This window comes from Phyllosticta capitalensis (assembly GCF_038381095.1).
Source record: "Phyllosticta capitalensis strain CBS 128856 chromosome Unknown BKA78scaffold_2, whole genome shotgun sequence".
Lineage (NCBI taxonomy): Eukaryota > Fungi > Ascomycota > Dothideomycetes > Botryosphaeriales > Phyllostictaceae > Phyllosticta > Phyllosticta capitalensis.
Window position 1 is genome coordinate 84296 of NW_027117440.1, and position 25855 is coordinate 110150.

The 25855-nt window shown below is 51.9% G+C and overlaps 8 protein-coding genes across 8 annotated transcripts; 1 reads left to right on the forward strand and 7 right to left on the reverse strand.

Moving 5' to 3' along the window:
* The first annotated feature begins 153 nt into the window (after positions 1 to 153).
* On the forward strand, positions 154 to 6459 carry BKA78DRAFT_68298 (ankyrin repeat-containing domain protein). The gene is made up of 3 exons (XM_066893574.1): positions 154 to 1781; positions 1848 to 4945; positions 4995 to 6459. The coding sequence occupies exons 1-3, from the start codon at positions 316 to 318 to the stop codon at positions 6416 to 6418; spliced, it is 5988 nt and encodes a 1995-aa protein (XP_066747239.1). The 5' UTR covers positions 154 to 315; the 3' UTR covers positions 6419 to 6459.
* An 833-nt stretch (positions 6460 to 7292) lies between these two features.
* On the reverse strand, positions 7293 to 9586 carry BKA78DRAFT_68307 (uncharacterized protein). Its single transcript, XM_066893575.1, has 2 exons — positions 9276 to 9586; positions 7293 to 9229 (listed from the first exon to the last, which is right to left on the reverse strand). The coding sequence occupies exons 1-2, from the start codon at positions 9402 to 9404 to the stop codon at positions 7376 to 7378; spliced, it is 1983 nt and encodes a 660-aa protein (XP_066747240.1). The 5' UTR covers positions 9405 to 9586; the 3' UTR covers positions 7293 to 7375.
* Positions 9587 to 10059: 473 nt separating this feature from the next.
* On the reverse strand, positions 10060 to 12194 carry BKA78DRAFT_349452 (uncharacterized protein; the record flags this gene model as incomplete). The annotated part of the gene is made up of 2 exons (XM_066890810.1): positions 10060 to 12000; positions 12048 to 12194. 2 exons carry the CDS (start codon positions 12192 to 12194, stop codon positions 10060 to 10062), a joined length of 2088 nt encoding a protein of 695 aa, XP_066747241.1.
* Positions 12195 to 12653: 459 nt separating this feature from the next.
* Positions 12654 to 16840, reverse strand: BKA78DRAFT_292099 (uncharacterized protein; the record flags this gene model as incomplete). The annotated part of the gene is made up of 2 exons (XM_066885999.1): positions 12654 to 16762; positions 16813 to 16840. The coding sequence occupies 2 exons, from the start codon at positions 16838 to 16840 to the stop codon at positions 12654 to 12656; spliced, it is 4137 nt and encodes a 1378-aa protein (XP_066747242.1).
* A 2637-nt stretch (positions 16841 to 19477) lies between these two features.
* Positions 19478 to 21634, reverse strand: BKA78DRAFT_68506 (uncharacterized protein). Its single transcript, XM_066893576.1, has 3 exons — positions 21480 to 21634; positions 21081 to 21429; positions 19478 to 21008 (listed from the first exon to the last, which is right to left on the reverse strand). The coding sequence occupies exons 1-3, from the start codon at positions 21498 to 21500 to the stop codon at positions 19612 to 19614; spliced, it is 1767 nt and encodes a 588-aa protein (XP_066747243.1). The 5' UTR covers positions 21501 to 21634; the 3' UTR covers positions 19478 to 19611.
* On the reverse strand, positions 21474 to 22049 carry BKA78DRAFT_68545 (uncharacterized protein). The gene is made up of 2 exons (XM_066893577.1): positions 21918 to 22049; positions 21474 to 21860 (listed from the first exon to the last, which is right to left on the reverse strand). The coding sequence occupies exon 2, from the start codon at positions 21840 to 21842 to the stop codon at positions 21555 to 21557; it is 288 nt and encodes a 95-aa protein (XP_066747244.1). The 5' UTR covers positions 21843 to 21860; positions 21918 to 22049; the 3' UTR covers positions 21474 to 21554.
* Positions 22050 to 23373: 1324 nt separating this feature from the next.
* On the reverse strand, positions 23374 to 24390 carry BKA78DRAFT_246153 (uncharacterized protein; the record flags this gene model as incomplete). Its single annotated transcript, XM_066884187.1, has 2 exons — positions 23374 to 24268; positions 24320 to 24390. The coding sequence occupies 2 exons, from the start codon at positions 24388 to 24390 to the stop codon at positions 23374 to 23376; spliced, it is 966 nt and encodes a 321-aa protein (XP_066747245.1).
* Positions 24391 to 24791: 401 nt separating this feature from the next.
* BKA78DRAFT_245966 (membrane-associated, eicosanoid/glutathione metabolism protein) lies at positions 24792 to 25383 on the reverse strand (the record flags this gene model as incomplete). The annotated part of the gene is made up of 2 exons (XM_066884169.1): positions 24792 to 25137; positions 25253 to 25383. The coding sequence occupies 2 exons, from the start codon at positions 25381 to 25383 to the stop codon at positions 24792 to 24794; spliced, it is 477 nt and encodes a 158-aa protein (XP_066747246.1).
* Between the last annotated feature and the right edge of the window lie 472 nt (positions 25384 to 25855).

The following is a 25855-nucleotide window of genomic DNA, read 5'->3' on the forward strand; positions in this document are numbered from 1 at the left end:
TCTCATACCTACATGTAGGTAGGTGCCTTTTCGAGCCGCAATGATGGGGGCCAGATGTGAAAGCAGATCCTTATCCGGTCGCCACGGCTCCTGCGTGTTGGCATGCATATACGAATTATTTACGGGGGCCAATTCTCAGCCTCACGCCTTGCCCACCACTCACTGCTTCTTCCACTTCTCTGACCTACTCACCCCATTTCTCAGGAATCTTTAGTCCGAGACTTGACACACCAAAGCTCTTCTCACAAACCTCCTGGAGACTATCGTTGGCCGGAAACAGTACGCACACGCAGTCGGTCGACCGACCGCCTAGGAATGGCTGACCCACTCTCCGTTGCGGCAAGTGTCGCTGGACTCGTGTCTTTGGCAGATGTCGTTTTTCGCACCGTCTTTCGGTATGCGAAATCTGTCAAGAACGCAAAGGACGAGGTGACGCTTCTGGCCGAAAAGATCCAGACCTTGTTCGGTGTACTCCAGAGTCTGAAAATTTTGTCCGAGGAACTCCATACAGAGGGCCCCCAGCTTGGATTTCAACTTCAGCATTTGAAATCATGCGAGGAATCTCTCAAAGGCATAACGGCGAAACTGGAGATCAAGAAGAACGCCTTGGACAAGTCGGGTAGCAAGGCTTTGGGAACCAGGGACGATAAAGCCTTACGGGCTATGTATGAGAAAGACCTTGCGCAGGGCCTTCGGTTTCACCATCTCAGCACCTACCGTCCTTCCCTGCGAAAGATGAAAGCGGACTTACTGGGCGAGGGACCTGGCGCCGCAAAATCCATATGGACCATGGCAACTTGGCCCTTGTCGTCGGCGGAAACAAAAGAGTTGATTGGGCAGATATCCGAGCACCAAAAGGCGCTCAGTGCAGCCATGGTTGCCAATTCGTTTACAGAGCTGCTCAAATCTCTTTCTGTGCAAGAAGAGATCCGACATGGAATAGAGGGGATAGAAAAACAACTCGCATTCAATTCCGAGTCCGAAAAGCGGATACTCCTGGAGAAGAGGAACCAGTCAATCGTCAAGTTCTTTCGAATCGAGGCACCCAGCTTGAACCACGACACAAGCCTACGATTGCGGCATCCTGGCACTGGGCAATGGCTGATTGAACATGAAGAGTTCAAGCACTGGCTGAAAACACCAGCCTCGAAGCTTTGGCTGTCAGGAATTCCGGGCGCCGGCAAGACAGTGCTGGCCGCCATGGTCATTGAGCACTGCTTGAAGCAGAGGAGTCCCGCAATCGCTGTGGCTTATGTTTACTGCGACTACTTGAAAATCGAGAGCCAGGATCCTGTGAAAATCTTGGGCACTATTGCTACACAAATTGCGAATCAAGACGAAAGTCAGAATTGCCACCGCAAACTCGCGGAATTTTATGCCGAGTGTCGCCAGTTAGATCCACCAAGGTCTCCGGAAGCTCATTCATTGGGGAACTTGGTCCGAAAAATGAGTGGCGATTGGTTTGATGAGGTTCGCATCATCGTGGATGCCATTGACGAATGCGGAGAAAATCAGATCAAAGTCATTGAGAATCTGATCAAACTCAACTCCAGCAAAGGCAGCAAGATCAAGACTCTATTCATCAGTCGACCCGAACACGAATTGAAAATTCGTCTTGAGACAAGCTACATTCACATCCCAATCGCAGCCCAAAATGTCGACCTGCGAGCTTATGTGAAGACTGAGGTTGAGACGCGAATGCGAGACCACAGACTACGCATACGATCTCCGGGCCTCAAAGAGGAAATCATGGAACGTCTCGTCAACGAAGCCAAGGGAATGTAAGTTTGGCTATTTCCAAGCATGTGATTTTGATGGTGTCTGGTTTTCTAATACGACGTGTCAAGGTTTCGTTGGGTCGCATGCCAGATTGAATACCTCTGCAATTGCACAGACGATGAAGAGCGGCGCCAAGCTTTGCATGATCTTCCTCCTGGTCTTTCTGAAACATATGAACGCATCCTCGAACGGGTCAATAAGAAACGCAACCCCAAGCTCCAAAAGATGGTGCAAAACACGCTCCGTTGGCTGCTGTACGGACCAAAGATGAAATCAGCTGCCCTCTGCGAGGCTCTTGCGATCAAGGACGATTCAGTGCAGCTTAACCCCGAGGCCATTCCGGATGAGGAAGCAATCCTGATATATTGCAGCAGCCTGGTGCGCAAATCGGTTGATGGGTCCATTGAATTGTCACATTTCACAGTCAAAGAGTTTCTCCACACGACCCAATGCCTCCAAAGGCATGATTTGGCCAGCTACCACTTGAATCCAACCCTGGAGATGCCGAGGCTTGCGAGACAGTGTCTGCAGTATTTAAACCTGACAAACTTCAACTCGGGCGTGCCTCAGGACCCTGAAGAGTTAGCAAATCGCAAAACTTCTTACCCCTTCAGAGACGTCGCAGTGGAGTTTGAAAACTTCGCACAAGGATTCTGGAATGATTCAAGTCTTCTTGAATTAGCAAAGAAATTGTTTGATCCAACAAGGCGCCTGAACCTCCTCTCGTGGGCCCAAGAGAGAGTCATACGGGAGGCGATTAAAGAGGATGATGGAGCTCTTTTTTCAGACGAAGAGGAGCTTCTGCTTATGGAGACTTCCAAGTTCCAGGAATTTACATCGGCGACCGTGTCCGCGAGCCCACTGCACTTTGCGGCAATACTCGGCATCCCTCAAATCATTGACTGGCTTCTGTCACAAAACTTTGAGCCGAACCAAACGAGTAAGCTTGGTAGCCCTGTGCACTGTGCACTGCGAGGAAAAGCCTCTTTCAAACGTCGAAAGCCCTCTACTGTGGTCCCATTGGCAGATGGGGCAGAAATCACCCTCGATAGCCTTTCGAGGGCAAATGTGGACTGTTCTTTGGCAATCCCTTCATCCATTATGGGACAGCAGGCCAGTACATTCGCCCTCGCCATGAGCTGCAGCTACAGAAATGCGGAAGATGCAGACAGAATCATTCCCAAGCTTCTACCATGGATTGGCAAATTTGGCGGACGCATCGATCGAGAAGATCTTGATCTCTTGGAAAGCTGGATTGATCATTCACGTCGAGGACTTTCGAGTGAAAGCAGGCCGTACGATCATATCAAAACCATGTTTCAATCGATCAGAGAAGAATGGGTGACTGAAAACGCGAGAGCCCAATTCTCCCAAATGGCAGCTAGGACACTGCGACCGACGCCGTACGAATCTGGAATGAACGTCGTCAAGCGAAATTCTCTCGATCGACGTATTTCTCCTCAAGAACATGTGGTCGAGAAGTTGATGGTGGAACTATTGGCAGAAGCAGCAGTCAAAGACGAACCCGAGGTGCTGAAGAAGCTGTTACTGCATGAGAATGTCGACGTCGACTCGGCAGATGACTCTAATACAACCGCTTTGCACCTAGCTGCCTCACGAGAATCACTCAACGCCTTGAAGATTCTGTTGAATGCTGGAGCGAGTGTCGAGAAATGTGATGCTCAAGGCCAAACTGCCTTACATCATTGCGTATTTAATTTGGATGGTCAAGCTGTTGCTTTGCTCCTATCTTCTGGCGCAGATTCTAGCGCAGTTACTAACTTTGGTCTTACAATCTGGGACATGGCAGCTCAAAAAAACAATGTGGAAGTCCTGAAAGCCCTCCTTTCTGAGACCAACTCATCTTCAACACCTCATTCATCAAATTCGCTCCTCCGACTCACGTCAATGTGTTTTGCAGCAAAGTTAGACGCCATCGATGCAATGCTCCTTCTCATGCAAAATAACAAAGGGTGGGAAACCCATCTCGAATTCGCTATGACGCTAGTACATCTTTTATTTTCAAAAGGAAAGGAGTGTCTCGGATCCGTGGCCCATTTTCTTGCAGATTTTTCAGACGAAATCCTTCTCAAGTCTATGTACGGACTCAAATTTCTGGAGCATGCCATTCTCCAGAACAATTTGGAGCTGGTTCAAAAGCTCCTGGATAGAGGGATTCGGCCTCACGATCCGTCAGCTTCAAAAGATTACGAAGTGGAGACTCCACTCGAGCGTGTCTGTTTGCAGCGATTTGGAAGCTCTATGCTTGATCTGCTACTTCAATTCACCAGCCCTTCGGATCTTGCCCAAAGAAATGCTCAGGATGGTATGGCTTTGATTCACAGAGCATGCTCGGAAGGATCGCACTCAACGGAATTCCTCGAGCGACTTATCCGAGAGGGAGTTGATATCAATTGGTTTGATGTCAATGGAAAAACCGCGTTAATGGTCGCAGTGGATGCCGGAAAGCCGATACATGCCGCAACTTTACTTCGCCATGGTGCAGACACAGAGATAAGAGACTCCCTAAATGATTGGAATTTCCTTCATTATGCCGCCGATGCTGGATCCTTACACGACCTTCAAATGCCAATCCCTGATCATGTGTGGGAAGCAAAGTGCTCAGTGTTGTTGCATTTGCACGAAAACAGTATCAACTCATACTTTCTGACGGAAGTTGGGAGTGTGTTGATCAAGAACTGCGGCCTCCTCCACCTCTCAGTTGGTCGTCCATCAAGTATGGGATTCATCTTGGAAAAGAACTTGATTGGTGTCAACTGTCCAGGTGAAGAAGACTTCGCCCCTTTACATCACGCAGCATTTTCCGATAACATCCAGGCTGCAAGAATGCTGATATCTCATGGCGCAAACGTCAATGCTGCCACGAAATCTGGCGTGATGGCGCTGCATTTAGCCACGCACCATTCACGTGGTCTTCTCGAGTTCCTGCTACAATCTGGAGCCAATCCTGCTGCAAGTGATAAATCAGGAAATTTACCACTTCACGTGGCTGCTTTTTGGGGAAAAAATCGAAGTGTATCTGCTCTTTTAGAGTTCGGTCACCTGGAAGTGCTTAACAAAGCTGGGGACACTCCCGAACTTTGCGCTATCAAACAAGGCCAAATTTACACCGCGGGATTGATCAACAAGGCCAGCAGAAATCAAGGTCAGTTTAGAGTCTTACTCTCGGTAATAGCGGTTCGCTAAAATTTTAGGTCTATACATAGACGCAGCATCAAATTCGAAGCTGAAGAAGAACGTCAGGCTATCAAGGGCTCTCTTTACCGAGATCGCCACAGGAAAGAAGGATACACGCGTTGTCAAACGCCTCCTACAGAGCGGTGCAAATATCGATGTAGCTCCATTACATCAGGGGGTTTGTAGATGCACACCGCTCGTAGCTGCTTTCGAGAATCAGCAACCTGAATTGGCGAGCCTCCTCATTGATCGAGGAGCGTCTCTGAACTTCCTGACCTGTGGTCAGGCGGAGTTTCCAAATCTTGGCCCTGCACACCTTGCCGCTTATAGCCCTGTGTTTGATCAAGTCTTGAAGCTTCTACTTCAACGATTGCCACAAGGGTTCGAAATCGATCACGACATTCATCCTATCCACATTGCTGTGGTAGCTCGTAATCGGCCGGGACTGGAAATACTACTCGAATATTATTCCCAACAAACAGTCAATGCTGAAAGGCCAATGGAATGCCCGACTCCCAATAACTCTTCGATCCAGGCATCCCGCAAAAGTTTCGTCGGCTCGGTGATCAACAGACCATCTCAAATGGATTTCTTCCACAACACCTCCGAACCGGTACTGAACATCATTTCTGGTTATAGTCCTCTTGAAATAGCGGCCATGAAGTCAAATCTGGATATTGTCAAAACGTTGTTGAGCTATGGCGCTGCAGTCGACGGCTCAGACGATTATCGCTCACCCCTGTTGTCGGCATGTCAAAGAGATTCTGTTGACATCTCTCAAGTCTTGCTTGAGTCAGGGGCCAATCCTCACGTTCGTCATCCAAACTTGGACAATCCTGCTGCGTGGGCTTTGGACAACGAGATTCGGGAATTGCTAGAGCAATATGGGGCCGAGGTCTCTCGCGAGGACTGGAAAGATTGCGGAATTGACCTACTGCGACTGCCTAGAGGCCAAGCACACTACATGTCAAAGCAGATCATGACAGACCTTGAAGACTTCGGATATTTTGTCAAGGTATCTTATTACCCCCAAGGTATCGGCAGCGACGATGCACATGCACCAACTTTTTATGGCAACACGTTGGCAATGATTTGTGGAAGAGTCGGCCCGGGTATCAGGGATCTGTTCCACGCGTGGAGCTTTGATCTGTTTTTGCTGATTGGGAGTGCATCGACGATCAAAAAGGCTCTCAAATATGAGTCCAAGGCCAAGAAGAAATTTGTGCCACTGCAGACAAGTTTCGAAATATCTCGTCTCTGCCAGGTGGCTTTGACGCGAGGGCCTGACATCCTTGAGCTCCTCGCTCAGCATGATCCTGATATCGACGCCGAGGGTTGTCCAGACGGGAGCGCACTCATGGCTGCATGTGCAGCGGGACGGTACAAATCAGTCCAGCTCCTCGTTCGGAAAGGAGCCAAACTCGCGTACACATATGGATGACGCATTAGAAGTGCTCTGCTAGCTGCAGAAAAATACCCAAAGGTCCAACGCTGGCTGCTGGTAGAGCGACACACAGAGCAGTTCAAGATCCTGTCGGCCAATTCTGCCCAAGGGGATGGCGAATCCGCACCAACGAAACCATGGGCTGGCCTGCGGGAAGTGAAGATTGATTGGAAGGGTAGGTTTGGACAGTATTACGAAGAGTCTTCCTTTGAGCTTTTGCTTCGTTTGAGACAGGTAGAGAAAGGACTTCTGGGGCGGGTGATTTACATCCCAGCAGACGGGACAGAGCCGTCAGATATCTTCGTGGCGTTGTAACGCTTGGGAGATTCACCATTCTTTGCATTGTCGATCTTCAAAGGGAACACTACCATGGATACAATGCTGTCATCTTCGTCCTCCAGTGGTTAGCTGCTCGGGTTATGCGCACACTTTCGCCCCCTTTTCGCCTCATGACCTGTCAGCTATTGGAGCTTCTTTGCGCAATGCCGACCTGGATGCGCATAGCGGAATGGAGACCATCAGTCGGAGCACGGCGTTGATTCGACCAGCTCGACACTCCCATTCAGTACAAGTTCACTTTCCCTTTTGTTGTCCTGTCCGGAAAGTATGTCACAGATGAGCTACTGTCGAAGTGCGGCAGAGATTACATTCCTAGCATTTTCTGCAAATCTCCGCAGCGTCTGTGCCAGTTCCTCACAAGGCTTCTCCAATTGTGGTAATATCACCACTACCTGCTTGATTTGTCGCATCGTCCAGCTTCCACCGCGTCCGGGGGAAGCCTTCCCATAACAGTACTACGATATACATGTGGATGTAAAGCTCTCGGGTATATTTGAAATCCTATTGTACCCAGAATTCGAGCAGCAGCAGCAGCAGCAGCAGCAGCTGAGACCAACATGATCAATGCGCAACTTGAACAAGGAAGCAACCAACCAAGTCTGGTTGAGAATATCTTCAAACCAAGTAAACTACTTGCGGGACGTCTTCGCTCTTCAAAAGGTCGTAAATCATGTCCCGTTCCCAAGGTGCGGAATAGATGCCTCGCTTGGCGTCCTCTTCGAGTCTTTCTAGAGCAGACAAGAGAAGCTCGCCATCCAGGCTCAACGCCTTGCCGCCGTCGCCGTCGCCTTTGAGCGTCTCTAGCGGCTTCCTTATACACGGACTCAGTTCCCAAGTCGTTCTTCGATGATGCTGCCACGGCTGGATCGCGAGATACAAATGCGCCATGAGCTCCATCTGTCCGGGAGGTATCAGTTCACTCTCGACAACATGGTCGCTCCGATGAGGGTCGTACAGTGTCCTCAGATCTGCGAACTGGCTGCACCGACTGAGCTCCGACAGCAACTTTCTCCGCATTTCAATCCAGCCCATTCCCGCCTTCATCGTTGCAGTTGCGGCGTCGGGAGTGGTGAAATGAAGATGAGACGGTTCCAGAGGTTTGCTCCACGTGTTGTAGACCTGCTCGAAATCCTCGGCAGTGGACGTTTCGCCGCTTTCGGAGAGCGATTGGTATTGGAAGCCTTGAATTCGTTCGGCGATCGAGCGAACGGCAAAAACGAACTCGGACGACTTGGTCAGATAAGCAGATGATTGAAAGTCGTGGCGCAATATTTTGAGCAAATCTTGAACGGATGATGCGACATGGCCAGAGTCCTCGCGCACCAGTTCAGACAGCCTGTGCTCCAAAGTTCCCTCGACGTCCAGTTCGTACAGGAACATTAGGCTGCGTTGCTGCGCCTCGAGCATCCATTGACACACGAGAGGCTCTTTCCCGGATGTGTAGAGGGCGCGTCCGGCAACTTGTTCTTTGTAAAAGATCCAAGTCATGGCTGCAGACTGGAGTCCCTTGATGGTCGACACTTGGTCCTCTTCCGACCTGGACGAGTCGCCAAGCCACGCGTTTTGGGCAATGAAATGGCCAGGGCGGCGGAAGAAGTCGGGGGTCAGCTTGAACTCGTCCTGGCTCCCCACGAAACGGCAGATAATTGCGCCCTTGCGGTCAAAGCACATGACGTTCATGAGAGACAACGCACGACGGAGCGAATACTCGTACGAGTGATCCGTGTCCAGGGCAAAATTCCAGTCGTCGCCTTCTTTCGAAAGCCGCATCACCATTTCGTCAGATTTGGTAATGTGCTTGAACTTGAATCTTTGGCTCGTCGGATCAAGATCAAAGGGATTCGTTCCAATGGCCAAAGCGAACCACACAAAGAGCCTCCACGGCACGGCGAGCTTCTGCGGCGGGATCCCCATGTCGATGCCGACGGTGATGCGAACATCTCTCGCCCATTTGTAGAATTCGCCCTGGACGAGTTCTTTGACCTCTGTCAGTTGGAACCCGAGGCTTGCAGCTGTGCCCATCCATGGGCGGAACAGGTCGTTCGGCTCGCCGACACGGAAGCGCCGCGGCTCCAGCGATATCTTCGTCTGGCTGGACATCCAAGAAGGCTTGAGGTGACATCGATTGAGTTTCTTTTCGTCCCAGTCACGCACAGTAGGTAGCACTGGCACCGAGCTTTTCCTGCGGCGCCAGGGCGTCCAACTGCCGTTTTTGGTGGACTGACTGGGCTTGCTGAGGGCGAAGTACTTCGAAGGAGCGTTTTCATGCCAGAGACCGGGATTCGTGCAAACCATTGTCGGAGCGATGACGAGGACTGTCCCCGACGATGGATCCGGATAGAAGGAGTAAAACGGCCTCATCTTTTTTGGAAGAGATCGGTAAAGCTTGTAGAAGATCCACAATGCCTTGCACAGAATGTAGATCTGGACAATGCCGGTCAACGTCAATGGAACGCTGATGTACGTGATCTACGCTCCGTCAGTGGACGTTCATGTCGACTCACAAGGCTCTTACCAAGTCCGGCCCGCTGAGCATGGTTGGCGAGTCAAAATTCCGGGTATTCAATTGATGATGTCGGCAGGATTCAGCGCGCAACTGTCCGAAATTCGTGGTTCCAACTAAGCAGCGAGACTCATCTCGCATCAAGAAGTACCATCGAGTCCGTACTCGTACTCATGACGTGTCGTATAACAGCGAGCGTGCGGACTGAGGAAGCTTGCGTCGTGTATGCCAAGATAGCACATGACTAAGTTCCATCGTCCCGTCCATAGCCTCGGGCGCGAGATTGCATAATCGACTGTGAAGACCGGGCTGGAGATTCTCGGTCCCGGGTGAGCGTCTGCCTGGTATCTCGAGTCGCTGACCACCATCACAACGCTTCAACTCTGGTCGCGTGCCATTGCGAAATTTCGTGTACGCACAGGGGAACCATGATGTGTTGTCGAGACAAGAGGCGAAGAAAAAGAAAGGCGGGGAGGCGAGGCGGAGGGAACGGGAACGGGGTGGGATGCCAATGCTGCTCCCCCACGTCAGCGCAGAAAGCGGAACAGGAAAAAGAAAAGAGCAACCCCGCTTCAGTCCTGAGGATCTAGGCGGCAACTACAGAAGAGGCCTTCCCAAATTTTCAGGAATCAGCGCATGCGAATGCGATTGTTGTGCGGAGTTTGGGCTAGACCTCTACCCCTGAAAAGGGGGAATGCACGTGAAAGGGGTCAAATTCTCGCCTGGTCTGTCCATCCACTTGAGTTGATCTTTTCTCTCGAGTCTCAAACCCCGGCCAATACTTCGCTATGGTCGACTAATGCAAGTAGACGAACTCGGGAGCTTTATCCCAGTTTAGCAGCTCAGGTACTGTCAGGCTTTTGCGCGAGGTGTAAATTCCGAACTCGGATGCCTTCAACCCTTCTTCCAGAACTGGCAACATAGCGGACACGTCTTCTGGCTTTGCGTCGTCGCCAGAAGAGGAGGAGTCCAGTATTTTGCGAATGCAGGCATCGACCTTTTCGTCCAGTGGCCAATGCGTCCGCGGGAGCTCGCTCCAGTCTGAGACAGCGAGAAGGATGTGTGCCAGAAGCGTCGTGTCGTCGAAATCATCTGGAAATCCCGGTTTCCCCTCGTCGTTTTGATTCAAGTGTGGGTCAAACGACTGCCTGAGTTTATTGTATGCATCGTAAGATTGCAGCATAGTCGTGACAAGTTGAGAGGATGTGGCATCCGTAGAGGTCCGAGGCTTGGTCGCATCTGGCGATAAGAGTTGAGCCCCAAGACCGTCTCGCATTTTTTCCAGTGTTTTGCAGGCATCTCTAGGGACTGAGATTTTTCGGTCGTCCCTGTCGGGTTGAAGAGCTCGTAATATCTCACGGAAATTGTCCCAGTTTCCCACGTAGTCCGAGTTCTGGATGGCCGATTGAAAACATTTGAAGACCTTCGGAGCAAAGTCTACCGCATTAGATGCATCATGGCCAGTACTTGCGCCTAACATTCCCAGTATCCTAGACTCCAAATTTCCTTCGTCTTCAAGCGCTCTCAGGTAACAAAGACTTTCCTCTCGAATCTCAAGCAGTCGCTGGGTGACGGGGAGTGTTCGTTCAGCTGGTGGTGACCAGTACCCACGGTAGAAAAACCAGGTGATTGCTGCAGTGAGCGCGGTCATGCGGTCTTTGGGATCCAATTCGCTTAACGAGTCGGCTGAGGAGCACTCATCATACCAAAATCCCGCTCTTCTATCGCCGAGAAGTGGTCTCCGGTGGATCTCGCCCAGTCGCTGGTATGATATTTGGGGCGATTCTCTATCGCCGTTGCTGAAGCACATGGTATTGCTCCAGGCGAGAGCCTGGTGAACCGAGTGGTGAAGTGCTTTGCCGACTACTATCCAAACATCCCAACGGCCGTTTTTTGTTTCCACCTGCATTATATCTGCAGGCTCGTGCGAAGTATTTGAAATGTATTCGAGGCCTGAACTTTGACGCTCGTTGCTGGAATGGCGGTCTTTAAGCGTGAATTTGAGATCCTCTTTTCGGAGATCGAGAGGATCCACGCTGATCGTCAAGGCAATCAATACAAATACTTTCCAGCTCATGGCCATCGGTGTGGTATCTCTGACGCGCATGTCAAGATCTACGTCAAATCGCTGCTCTATGCTCTCCTCTCGGTGGTAAGGGTCCATACGAGGCATTAGACCAAAGCCGCACTTCGCTGCCAGTTCCATCCAGGGACGACGAAGAAGAAGCGGTGGTTTTAGTTGAAAACGCTTTACTGTCAGGTCCGGCCAATGTGGGTCTGGGCGAGGAAAGGCTGCAAACTCGAACTCATGGAGTGAGTCTAAGCTGGGTTTGTGACAGACAAACAGCAAGAAGTAGATGAAATATAGATAAACGTAGAGAATCAGAAAGACCTCAAAAACGATCGAAAGAGGCGGTGCGAGCTGCGGTAGTGCGAAAACGAAGCTTCCGTAAAGGTTGGACCAGGCAGCGTCCTCTGAACGATCGCGAAGGCTTCCTTGCTTTGGATATATCAGGCCACTCCACTCTTTGTCCCAAGTTCCTGGGTGGATGCAAAGCAAGGAGCAGGCAACAACAATCACCTTTCCGCTGGAGGGATCGACAAAGAGTTTGTAAGAGGGCAATAATTGTTTTGGAAGGGAACTCAGAAGCCGAGTTCGAATGGTGTATATCTTCATCGTGTTGAACACTATGGGAAGTAGTCCCGCAACGGTCAAAGGCACACCAACATAGGTGATCTACCAGTTTGTTAGTGAGCATCATTGTCAGTGCAGTGAAGACTTACGACATCCGCAGCGGTCGGCATCTTCAGATGGAACGAAGCAAGTTCGATGATTGCTAGGAGCTTCGGAACGCGTAATTGGTCCTCGTGGTTGTTTCCGGCAAGCACAAAGACTTCGAACTGTCGGGAGCTAGTTGAGTATTTATGCATGGCCGCCTGGGTGGGTTGCTGCAGTAAGCTGACGCGCTCGGTTGTGTGGTTGACAGTGGGTTGATCTTCACCCTTTGAGTGCTGTGGCGCTTCGCACTCTTGCACTGCATTGCCATCAAACATGCAGCTGGTGGGGGAGAATCTCGCACAGACAAAACGTAGCTCTAATCTTGACAATGTTGGGACAAGGAGGGACAATAAGAACCAAAACAAGCACGCTGGATCCACTGATGCACCGGGTGCGGGGACGAATTACAGAATAACCAAGTTGTCCATCCAAATGCTCCCGGTAAAGAATACAGGTTAAGTCCGGCGTAGGAGTGTTTTCGATTCCGAAGCCAGTTGAGTCAAGCTCGCTGTACAACATTTCGGGGAAAGCTCAAATGCCAAAAGCGTCCGAATCAAGTTTCGTCTCCCTGGAAGTTCCTATACGTCGGCAAACGATTGAGTCTTCGCGTTCTAAACACATGATGGAGAACTCCCGCCTCCTGGAGGCTCCCTCCAGCTCTTCCTGATGACGCCAGCGCCCACGTCGATTCCCCAGCGCACGTGCGACTTGTCGCCAATGTCTGCTTCGTCGGCCTCGTACTCAATCAGCATCTCTTCCTCGTCGTTGACCCTTTCGCTCACATGCACCTCGTCCAACTGTCTCTCGCGATCACTCCCCTGGTTTTTCCCGTATTCTGCTGACGCCAGTGTCTCGCCATCACTTCTCTCGCCAATGTCGTCCAAATTTCCTAGCTGCTCCTCCTTTGGTGCTTCATCACGATCGCTCTGGTGGCTCCCACCTGCCTCTTCCAGCCCCTGTTGCTCTGATTGCTCTCCATTGCAATCGCAACTGTTGTTCTCGTCCGCGGTCAAAGACTTTCCAGATATCGGCCACCAGCCCAGCGCAGCTTGGCCCTTCATCACCTCCCCAGCTTCCGCCGTCGTGGTCACACCTTCTGCTCTTAGCCTCTCTACAAACTTGCTCCCAGCAAGCAGAGTTGCCATGGCTGCGATGCTGCCGGGGTTCTTGGGCAGAATGGCCTCATTCGGAAACCGCAAGGCAACCCAGACAAAACACAGAGCCATAAGCCCAAGTAGGACCTCGATTGCAATCGTCGAAGATAGGTCCTGATGAACCCGTTCCCGTGGAAAAGTGATTTTGCCTTTGAAACGCGTCGGTTTGGCGTCGCCTGATTCATGGGCCGCCAATGGCCGCAGCTGCGTGAGCATATTCGTCGCGAAGCTGGTGTACACGGATTCGGCCGCCTCCTTGAGGAAATCCTGATTCATCAAATTTTGCAAATTCCCATCGCCGTGCGTAGAGGCGTATCCCGCCAATAGCTCAAACATGGACGTACTGCTACCTCGCGTTGGCCAAAGCGATGACGAGTCCAACAAACCCGGCATTTCTGTTACACCGTCGTAATGGCTAGGAGATGTCCAGGATGTGACCCTGGCCAACGGCTCGAGCCAATAGGGTATACTGGAAATAATCTTTGTCCGCTTGACCGTGCTGGAGTTGTATCTGATAGGATGCCAAGAAGATGCATTTGTGTTTTCGATTGTGGTGGATGAGGAAGATGATGAGGAGATTCTGCGCGAAAACGTGGTGGTAACATTGACCTGGCTGAAGTTGCTGTAGCACACCGCGGCGACCATGGTAGGTATGGTGCTGCTGTTGAACACATCTGCTACGGAACTCGCATTGGTCAGTTCATTTCGGGCTGAGCCCGAGTCAACGAGTACAATTTCATATCTCAGGTCGGGAAGAATCCATGTCTCCCCCTTATAGCGGTTATTCTGGCATCCCAAATTAAACTCAGAAGCGTAAACCCATGTGTACACGTCTTTTAAGGTCATTGGTTTGATGGTACTATTGCAAGCGGAAGTCTTGCAATATCCTGTGATCGAAAAACAGTTGTTGACGTTTTCCATCGAGATGCTTAGATTCTCGGACGTGCAGGAGACGTCGACCATAATGGCAGGGATATTGACAGTTATTTCCCCTCTGGATATATCACCGTCTGCGGTATGAACCTCACCAATGCTGGTCAAGTTTCTAAACACCAGATTGTCCAATATGCCAGCTTGAACCGGGATATTGAAATTTTGATGCATTGTCCATTCGGTAAATTGAGAGGCGATTTGGACATTGGCCGCAAGATCCATTTTGGGGCTTGCTTCTTTCCTGGCAGTAGTGACGTTTTGTATGTCTTGAGGAAGACCAAATGTGTCTTCCAAGTTTTTCACAAAGCTCAGGTCGATCAATGGCTGGATTTCAGCGATTCTGGGAAAGTTTTTTTTGCCGTACAAACCAGCCGCGACAATCTTGATGGCCGGAACGAAGAGCACAACAAAAGATGACGCGGCAATTGTGGGACCAAGATGCTTTCTGATGGCATGAAGTGGTGCCAGCACATTCGGTGCTTCTCCAAAATTAAATAGAAGGGGACGCTTCTGTCCCGAATATCCGCTCCAGAGGCTCTTGTAAGGTGTCATGACTCTTACTGCTGCGTCTATGCCGGAGCACCCGTAGCCCAGGATAGTAAACGTTGACGTAGATAGGAAGGTAAATGCGTTCAGCGCGATCCCCGCACTAGTGCAGATCCCATGGTTGGAGTGAGATACTATCATGAGCGCTGCGAGTGCTGCCATAACAACAAGGATCGCGAGTACCACGACCCATTTGGCCCAAACTTGGAGAGCAAACGGCCGAAAGCCGACGTGATTGTGCATCCCCGTAGATTGCGAGGGAAATGTATTTGCAGAATCTTTCCGTTCTTGTGTTGCCAGCATGACAGAACCCTTGGCGTTCTGCTGCAGATTCCAGACTTTGGTCATTAAAGCATGCTGCATATGCTCTTCTGAGGAGACTGCCTCTTTTGCAAAGACGCGTTCAATCCCTTGAGTAGATGAGGCGAGAACAACACCCTGAGCCGCAATAGATCCGGGATCCTCTCGCAAAACGGTCTTAGGGCGAAATACTGCGCTCTGGAAAACGCAACACAGCCCAATAGTGATCAAAGACGCCTGTAAAATGCGCAGGTTGATCTGTCGAAGAAGTAACTTCGGCCCAAGCATCCAGACTCGGCCATCCAAGCTACCCGTGGTGTTTGCCCGCGCGAGGAAATTGGTGATTTGTGCCATGATACTCTTGGCCTGTTGTTCGACAGCTGCAGTAAACCTCTGTGGATTGTGCAGAAACGTTTCCGCGGTCAAGTTTGCGTTATTATCAACGATGGACGACGTAAAAGGGTCGAGGTTGTGGTCTGATTCAAACAGTTTCCTTGCTGTGGCTACCACGCTCAGGTTGGCGTGAGGCTTTTCATCAGATTTCCAACCTAGATTATTGGATCCAAAGACCTCTTGACTCCGGCCATCAAGCGGATTGTTCAGATAAATATATATAGCGGCCATTGAGGTCTGGATATCGATTGGAGTCGGCGCTGATAAGCCAAGTGTGTAGTCCAGTACCTCACCAGATGATTGGTTCACGCGTACCAAAGCATCCTGGGTTGTAAAGGCGGGCGCGCACATGGCGCTGACTATGGTAGTATTGGAGCTTTTGCCATTTTGGTCGGCCTTTGTTGGCCCAACAAGCGTTGAGAGCAACCACAAATCCGTCTCGTCGTCGCCACAAGCCGTCACGTTTAGCGCTCCAAAGATTTGACCAGGGGTTTTGACGAATTCTATTTCCATATCGCGGCTGCAATTCAACCCCGGCTGTTCGCTTGTTCTCGCCGAATAGTCAAAGCCCCAGTATTGGACGTCTTGATATAGAAGCGTCATGTTGATCGAGTGGCAGCTCCATCCTGGCAAAAATGCTTTTGTTCGAGCCTCCATGGTTCCATTTTCAGGCATTTTGGTTCTGTTGATAAAGGACTCAAAGACATAGCTATCCTTTGTCCAAGCAGCGGCTTGACCATTTGGAAGTTGCTCTGCGACGACAGCTGCATATGGTCGTTGGCCTTCAAAAGTGTACGGAATTGCAAGCGATTGATCGGATTCCTCTAGTGCGCCACTAAAGTTGAAAATTGTGGCCCTATTAAACGTAGCAGGTTCCCAACTGGACGCAGAGGAATTGACGACTGTAAGAGCATTGGCGACGGAAACAAGAATTCCACACGTCAATCCAACAACAAGACCAACAAACACCGACCAGTGCTTTCGTTTCGCAGCAGGGATCACCGAAAGAATCTCGATGCTACTCGAGTAGTCCAAAGCGATCGAATGCTCGCTTTCTGACCACTTGTAGCTGATGGCGGACCATGGTGTAACTTTTTTGGCGTCACTGGCAATCGATTTGCATGCAAATCCGAGACCAACGACGCCAATGGTGGGAATGTATCTTGCCGCATCCACACTGTAGCGGTGTTCCGGGTCTACAGGTAGACCTTGCTGTTTCGAAATGGCGCGATTGAGAGCTTCTAGAGCTGCGGCAAAGACGAGGCAGTAGATCGCCAGAGGCAAGGTGCGGGTCATCCGGAGCCAGGTAGGAATCCATTCTCCTCTTCGTCCCTGGATGTCATGAGGCTGTCGAGGCGCGGAGAAGTCGGCGAGAGTGTACCCTTGTTCTGTCACTGTCCGTTTCGTTAGTCAGAACGAAAGAATGCACAGAGCATGATCTTACACTGGCTTGATCTGCGATCTTTCGCCATCTTTAGGAATGAGAAGTTAGGAGAGAAGGAATCAGAATCGTTGAGGGCAAAGAAAGGCTGAACGGCAAAGGATATTCTGAGTGTATGGTAGTACGGCCCCCACGCCAAAGGCAATTGCGTAACAGTCGTCCAACCTGAGCATTCAAGGCTACTCTTCCACGGCAAGTTGTGAAGATAGTTGGACTTCCCTTTGTGGACATGCCTTTGAAGCTCGGCGCCTCAACCGGGGCTTTTGTGTTTCATGCGCACGATTCTTGTACACAACATATCAGCAAAAGCAGCCATTGCTGCCTACAGAGTCGCGTGACATAGATAGAGAGACAATGGCTGTGCGATCGGATTGGCGTCAGATAATTTTGGACCGGTGGCATCGTGTCGGCCGAATGTGAAAGTTGCTGGAATCTCACACCTGCCCATTTAGGACGTCGAACCGTAGCAAGCTCGGTGGAACAGAGCTGCAAAGCTGGAGAATTCTGCAAGAGAGGCGAGGCTTCGCCATGCAAGGCTGAGCAGAAAACCATGTACGACCAACAGCCTTCCCCAGTCAACGATGTCCGACTTCGTGATGGACTTCAGCCGCGGCGAAACGGTTTTCTGAGACATCGAGACATCGAGACAGATGAGTGAAGGAGTGCTTTGGCTAAAAAATCCTGGTACTTATGGAAGCCATCGTCCGCTGAAAGTGATCAATCTGGAGGTCTTTGCACTCAAGTCAGCGTATCGCAATCCCGTGAGCTTGAACTTGATGCAATCCTTCATTTTCCTACGTGTTCTTTCGGAATTGCGAAAAAGGCTGCAACGCAACGTATACGAATGCCGAAAGACCTCACGAGGCCCATTCCATCGATTTCGAAGTTCCGCTGTAGAAAGCTTTATGACGCATTGTTTGAAGCGGTCACCAACACCCAGCGGAGTACAAAGGTCCTCAGGCCAGAGTCCAGGGTTCGTACAAAATAACAGTGTTTGGGTGACAACTGTCACGGCACCTGCCGCAGGATCGGTGATGAATGTGTAAAATGGTCTGAGTTGCCAGGAAATGGATTTGGGTAGCTGGTATCGAATATAGAGCGCTTTTAAGACGTTGAAGAGTGTGGGCAGGACACCGATGACATCCAATAGGACACCAACGTACGTCATCTACTAGTCCATTAGTGTCTTTGTAAGTGCAGAAATGACTCACGATGTCCGCAGCGCTGGGTATATTGACGGAGTGGCAATAGCCTCTAGGGAGTGAGTGCACTGTAGCTTCGAGGTGTCCTTGTCCCCCAGCAAGCCGTCGGAAGGTGAGACGACTACGACGCAGAGTCCCGGAGCGAAGCGTAGGGCCACGGCAGTGGTGTGTCGTCGAGCCTTCCGAAGGCGGACGGGGAATTAGGTGCTGTGAAAGGGGCCCGTTTGGTAAGGAGGGTCTGCTAAAAAGCAGAAAATGGCACGCGCTAAACCCAGATAGGAATCAATCAAGTTTGGATTTAGTTAGCAAAGGGAAGTCCTCACATAAGTGGTGAATGAGTATTAGGGAGGTCCTCCCACCACAATAACCAGCGCAACGACAATGAAACGCAATGATAACGAAACGCAACGACAACAAAACGCAATGACAACAAAACGAGACGACAACAAAACGCGACAATAACAAAACGCAACAACAATTAAACGCGACAACCATAAATGCGATGACGACAGCAACAATGAGCAATAAACCAGCGCGATGACCAGCGCGGCGACCAGCGCGACGATACGTTCCAGTTTCCCGTCTTCGCCTCCTCCGGCTTGGTTTTGCGTAACCTTGCCGGGGGTGTTTAGATGGATTCTCGCACCAATCCATCTACAGTCCATATTAGCATGAAAAGAGACCAAATGCGCAGTGGTAACCCACCGCATATATACGCAAGAATTTGCAATGAAATGTTCAAAAAGCTGCGACGGGATCGACTGGTTACCAAGTATTTGCAAGCCAAATTACTGTGACAATGAGTTCCATGCGAGCGTAAGGGCGCGGGTTTCAGGCCAATCAAGTCGAAGCGAGCATCTCGGTCGGGGTAGAAAACAGAAACGAGACCCGAGCCAGGACAAGGACGGAGGAGACCAGGAAAGCAACTCCCCGTCTTGCTTGTCATGGGAGCCGACTGGAAACCATGCAAAGAGTCAGTGACTGGCTGAAAGTGATTGAGAGAGAACAGTACATCTGCAAGCTGCCCCCCAAGTTGTATGCACATGGCCCACGAAGTAGCTAGCTTCAGAGCCCAAACCTGAGCAATTGCTCCAATGGAGCGCACTCCACCATTCGCACTCCGAACTAGTTGTTTCCGCATTCGGATGTCGAGCGTCTTTTCACAGGCGGACAGGAATTTGATCCCTTACGGAAGGTCGGAAGGCTGGGAAAGGGCGGTCCAGTGCCTGCATAAGGCTCCTCTGACAGCAAGAGAGTCCAACGACTGGAGAGTGACCAGTCCGATGGAAGTGACCTTGCCGGGGAGTGAGGAAGGGGAAGAGGGAACACGATTGCCAGCAGTAAAACTGCCACTAAAGCCTGCATCAACCCTTCTCGCAGACGATGGAAGCAGATCCAAATGATGCAGAAACGAATTGTGGAGTGAATTGAGAAAAACTGGTGAACGCGTGTCTCCCAGACACCCATTTCGGTCATGATAGCTGGCTGGGGTGGCTGGCTTGCGTTTCTTGATCTTGAGGTTTTCTTTCGTTGCTGACAAAGTCGTGGTAGCCATGTTGTGTTCCCGACATTCTAATGTCTTGAGTGACCCTTGAGAACATCAAGCAAGGTAAACTTTCTCACAAAGTGCCTTCATTCTCAACACGTCGTAGATGGACCTTCGCCTAGGTGCTGTGAAAGCGCCATTCGTGGCCATTACCATAGTTTCGTCCAGAAGTTTGGTTAGATCTTCAGTGTGCTCGACTGGGGACACCAGCTTCTCACGGATCTGCCGGAGATTATAAGATATATCACCTCGAATTTCCCATTCCAGCCTTCTTACTCCGTCCCATGGAGACAAAGCTAGCAGAAGTTGCGCCATTTGGAGCAAGTCGTCGGAATCATCCCCAAAATTGCGTTCTTCTCCAAATTCGATGTTAATGTAGGGGTCGAATCGTTGTTTGACTTTTTTGGCCTTCCGATGCGTTATGAGTAGCCTATCGTTGAACCTGGTGGAACTGAGGAGCCCAGGCGAATGTTGAAGTGGCCCGTCGTCGATTTTTTCAAACTCATCCCTCGCAGCTTCTATCGCAGCACATGTTCTGCTACAATTCAAATTTTTGTGTTTCTGATGCTCTTTGACGTGTTTCCTCACGGTTTCCAACACGTTTCGGAGACTCCACGATCCTTTGACAAAGGTTGACTGCTTTAAAGCCCTTCGTAAACCATCCAAAACTTCTTCCTTGATGAACTTTGACAATTTGAAAGCTGGATCTTCGAGTATCGCCGAAATCCTTGCCTCCAAATGATTACCACAGTCATGAGTCTTGAAATAGCAGAGGATTTGTTCTCGAGTCTGAAGTAGTTGTTGGCTGACAGGAAGGATATCTCCGAATTCGCGTTGATAGAACATCCAAGTGATTGCCGCTGAGAGTGGTTTTTCAATGCTTTCTGCATTTTCGGCGTAGGTTTCAAATTTGCAAGCAAAGGAGTTCAGTGGCGGCTCGAGTTGGTGGCCTGTGCTGCTGAGGACGTCTGAAGCAAGCCTTCCTTCTGGAAATCTGGCTAACGAACGGCAGTATCTGGAGCCTGCACGTTCCAAGCACATAACATTCACAGAGGCAAGTGCATACCACATAGAAAACATGTAATCACGCGGCTCGGCCCGGAATATCCAGTCACCATTGGAGGAAGTGTAGAAGCTCAGTGCTGGAAATTCAAGACGATCCCTGAGCGTCATTTCCTTTTGTGTTGGATCAAAGTCGACAAGGTTGATACCTAAGCCTACCGAGAGTAAGACAAAGTCGCGCCAGTTGGTTTCCAATTCCAATGGAATTTTAAGCTTCCAGTCAAGGTCAACAACGGAGCGGAACTCTCCAACTTTTGGCACAAACCTCATACTACCACCCATTGCAAGCGACATCCATGGACGATAGAACAGGTCCGGCGGGAATGTGGCGAAATTTTCTTCAGATGCTTTTGTGGGGTAGGATAACAAGGCAGGGATCCAGTAGCGACCTGATCCTGTCAGTCGCTTGAATATCGAGTTTCACTCCTGACGTAAATTTGAAGATGCGCGGAGAGGCCTACCTGTTACGTTCTGCCACATCCAATTGATAGCGCCATGATACACGCGGTGATGCCAGCCTTGAGGAAACAAGTGGCCCCAACAATCAAGTGCCACCTCCCTGCCGGATCTTACGCGTTCAGAGCGCTTGATCTCCGTCTCGAAAGGCATGGTATAGTCGAGAGCTATCCAACCCTGAGGTGCAGTGACAGTCGTTATCCCCGACGCAGGATCGGTGATGAGGGTGTAATAGTGCCTCAGCTCCCAGGGAATGGAACTGGAGAGCGAGTATCGAATCCAAAGAGCTTTGAAAAAGTTCCAGAGAATTGGTATCATGCCAAGGACGGTCAGCGGAACCCCGATGTAGGTGATCTGCTTCGTTGTCAGTAGTTGAGAATGTGGCAAGTGAGAAAGATGCTTACTAGGTCTGATGCAGTCGGCATGTTTCAAAGTGCTGCTTGAACGACCCTAGGAAGCGAATGATGAGAGCCCAAGATTCAACGTCGTAACAGACCGCCGAGCTTGAGGAAATGGAAGCAGACGGCGTACCCCAGGACTGAGCGATGAGTTGAGCCGGTTTGCCAATAAGGAGCCCACGAGTAGGTTTTATCTCGCGCAACTTCAAACAAGCAACTCCAGCAGGTGCGGCTGAAGTGATATTGAGTGAGCTCTGTGGCCGCCGTGGCTTTGGCCGCTCCGACCACATCCTCAATGGAGAGCCTGGCGCAATACATCGTGCAGAACGTGGCGTTCAGCAAGAGCCAACTCATGAACATGACGAGCATTTCCACTCTTTTTTGTTTCTTTTTGCAGCCAATGTGTCAGCCATGGAACATGCAGAATGATCGTGCAGGCCCTACCTTCTGCTTGCGTGGTCGATGTGATGAAAGAAAAGCAGTCGATGCTGACCAGCCCAGGTGTCCCAGAGCAACCAGCGGTCGGTTGCGCGCAGAATGAGAAGACCAAAATGTGATGTACTGGCAAGCTGGCAGGGCGCGCAGCAGAATGGTGTTGAGGCGCGCCTGCAGACTAAGCTAAGCTGAAAGGGGAATGGTTCAACGCCCGGAGGTGCTGGGAGCTGGCCTCCGTCAGCGTCCATCTTGTGTACCAGACTGTCGACGAAAGTTGGAAATCAGGCGCTTCTTCCTAGACGCGCGGAATCGGAATGCTGCAAGTACAGGTTTCAGTGCGGTGTGGAAAAAGCACTTACCCGCATTTCGTCTTGCCCCGCTACCAACAACAAAAGTTGCTCGGTCCAACAGACGCAACACCCACTTTGAGCAGCAATAGGTCGACACGGCTGTCAAAAGCAAACTGAGGCAGGACACCGAGTCCACCTCATCAACATTTTCAGGAGTCTCATTTGTTTGTCTCCGATGATCAAAGAAGATGGACATGCTCAGGGACATCCGGATGCTCCAGCAAGTCGTCTACCAATTCGCGTGTTGGTGCTGCGAAAATGCCACGCTTTGCTGTCTCTTCGATCTCGTCCAGAAGATCCAGAAGATCATCGGAGTCGCACCCCACAAGAAGGAGGGAGGGGGAGAAGCTGTATCCGAAGATGGTGTTCGCGGGAACCAACGATTGGTCACCTAGTCACGCAACGCAATGGATGTAGGGCGGGAAACCCGCCAACAGTCAAGAAGACCAACATCACACGTCCAAGGGATCTGGCATACCGCATCGCATCGCATCGCATTTGGCATAGCATAGCATAGCATAGCTTAGCGTGCCCTACACTCGATCCACTAACCACCTACCACGGCCCTCACCTCACCGCGCCACGCCGCATGCCATGTCATGCCATCCACCCATGATGGAGCGGCAGGCCAACCCAACCTCATCCATCCACTACCCGAGTCGTCAGCGGGGTAGTCGTCGACGAAAAGAGAAAAATGGAGACGAAAAAAAAAAAAAAGGGAAAAGGGGGCGGGGGACTTCAAACTCGTGGCGAATCGTACACTTGTGCGTGAAAAAAGGGAGAAAGCAAAAACGAAAGGCCGCTGATAAACTTGGGTAGCAAGCGCAACGGCCTTCAAAGAAGGCGCGCCGAGATGGAGCAAGCAGTGATTCGTCCACCACTAGTCGATTCGAGGGCGCATTCGAGCTCCTCAGCTGCGTGGAGCGGCAATTGGGACAAGACGGCGAAGGGGAAGAAGAATGGAGACAGTAGTGGGTTCCAAAAGAAACGGGACGGGGGCCACGGGGAGACGGTGGCGGTCGTGATGGAATTCAGTCGAGGTGTCTGCGGACTTGGACGATGCCACTCGACTCCGGCGCGCCGCCGCAGAGCGGATTGCAAGCAGGACGGCAAGGCTACTGCCGCTCGGCTTGCTCGCGCTCGGCCTGCCGGTCCAGCCACCTGTCGGCGTGCGCCGCGCTCGCCGACTGGTTCTGGTGCTGGTGCTCCAGCGGCGGCGGCGTCCGGCCCGTCGTGTCGCCCGCGTCGTACGTCATGCCGTCAATCCGCTGGGCGTCGCGCACTTGGGCCTCGGTGCTGGGGGTGCTGGCGCCAGAGCGCCCAAGGTCGGCGCTCACGCCCGTCATGGGGCTCGGGGGTCCTTGGCTCATGTTGCCCGTGGTCTGGAAGCCGACGGCGGAGCCGGCGCCGCTGCTGCTCTGCATCGAGTCGGGGCGGTCGCGGAGGTAGGGAGGGACGGCGGAGGCCGAGGCGCTGGTGCTCGCCTTGCCAACTACGGGCGAGCCCAGGTGCGACGCGGTGCGAGCTGGGGTACGCGCGCCTTCGCCAAAGCCGACGAGCGAGGGAGCACCCTCGTCGCTGAAGCCGCCCACGCTGCTAGTGTCCATGTCCTGGTCCTCGCTCATGCGGTCGGCAATCGAAGGGTCGTAGCCCACGTCGCTGCCGCTGGCCCACGTCGTGCGGCCGCCGACGGATCCTGTGGCCGACGCGGATCCGACTGTGCTGCGCTCTCGCATGAGCTGCGGCTGGTTGTTGGCGTCAAAGTAGCCTTGCGTCTGCGGGCCTGAAGGGGGGATGCCGCTGCCCATGGCCGACGAGGGGTTGAGGTTCGAGGGACGGCCGCCAGCTACACCGACGCGCTCCAGTCCAGCAAGTCGTGATATGCGGTCGGCGCGTTCGGCTTCGAGAGGGTGTTGTTGGTGATGGTGGGGCAAGTGGCCGCGGTGGCCGTCCTTGATGGCGACAGTCGAGAGCTCAGACATGGAGGTTGTGGTCGAGTTGGGGGTGCCGCTGGACTTCATGTTAGCGTCTTTTTCGCAAACCACGCGGTGGGGAGCGTACGGGACGTCTGAAGGAGTTACAGGGTCCGAGGGAGGAGGAGGGAGGTTGATCAAAGTGGGAGCGTTCGACATGGCGGCAGCTGAGGTGATTGTGCTAAATGCGGCGAGCAAGGAGATGAAGTAGTGGTGAGCAGTGATGGATGGGTACAGATAGTGGTAGTGGTGGAGCAATGGCGAGGATTCGTTGACTTTGGGGGGCGACTGAAGTTGAAGAGTCGAGGTGGAGGTTGGACGTCGCGGTAGTAGTAAGGTACATGTAAGGTAGGGCTGCGATGGGCTGTCCGCGCCCGCGCTAGGCCAACTTTACGCGATTACGTCACGGGCGCTGCGCTTGGCGATCGACAGGGCACGGTTCACTTGGTTTGCTCCTCCACGTTGGACCGAGACACATTTCTACACACACGGTGACGTTGTTGCCATCCCATCCATTCCACCGCGTACGCCTCCCATACCAGCCCCCTCGTTTCGCCTCCTCAGAAACCCCAGTACTCCCTCACGACCCAAGCGCCATAGCCCGCCAAACCAACCAGCATGGCCTGGGTGCCATAGTACCCCACAGCCCTACCAGGACCAATACTACGCACGCCGCGAAAGCTGCTGCGCAGGCCCAGCTCGACGTGGGCGACGCGCATGACCAGCAGCGCGGCCAGGGCGCCGTGCAGTAGACGCCTGCTGCCGCCGTTGAGCTCGGCCAGCGCCGACAGCGTCAGCGCCAGCGGCACGTTTTCGACAAAGTTGGCGTGCGCCCGCGTCGCCACGTACAGCGGGTCTGTCTCTGGTGCCTCGCTGTTTGTTGCTCCTTTGACGTCGAGCGTCTTGCTGCGGTCGCCCATGGGCCTGGAGAGGTGCGATGTTAGTTGGGTGTGCTGGACGAGTTGTGCTGGCGCTTGCGAGACGTTGATGAATGAAGATGCCTCGCTGGCTCAAGACTTACGTTCTGTCCTTGATGCGATGGTAGACGATGCGACTGCTCAGGACGACCAGGTAGACGGCGAAAGGGGCGCTCCAAGTCGCCGTGATGGGCGCGAGCATGGGCATTGGGATTCCGAGACCGAGAGTGACCATGTTGGGCAAACGTATGGATGGTGATGGTGAGTATAGCCAAATGGACGGGCTGTTGAGGGAAAGATGTATCCGCGAGCAAGCTCACTCGGAGCGAGCAGACCCTCGGATTGCAATGCTGATTGTCGCACGGCGGTAACCCATCACCATAGCGCTTTGTGGTGATGTCACATTTCAGCCGCTCGCGGCGGTCAAGGGAGACTGGAGCCGAGGGCTAGCAATGTACTCCTAGTTACATGCCTGGCTGACGTGCATCATTCCAGAAAAGAGACGCACGAACCCATTACCTTCAACACATCTCAAAAACATCTGGATACCTTGCAGTTCGGCCCACAAAATGCATTCACGTACCTGATCCTGATCCTGAACTGGCGGGATCCTCCAGGATGCCCACGCGTGCCCCGTGCAAAAAGACCCTTGCCGATCCCCCATGTTTTGAACCGCAGCGTCGGGCCGCTTCCATTTCCCCGGACTT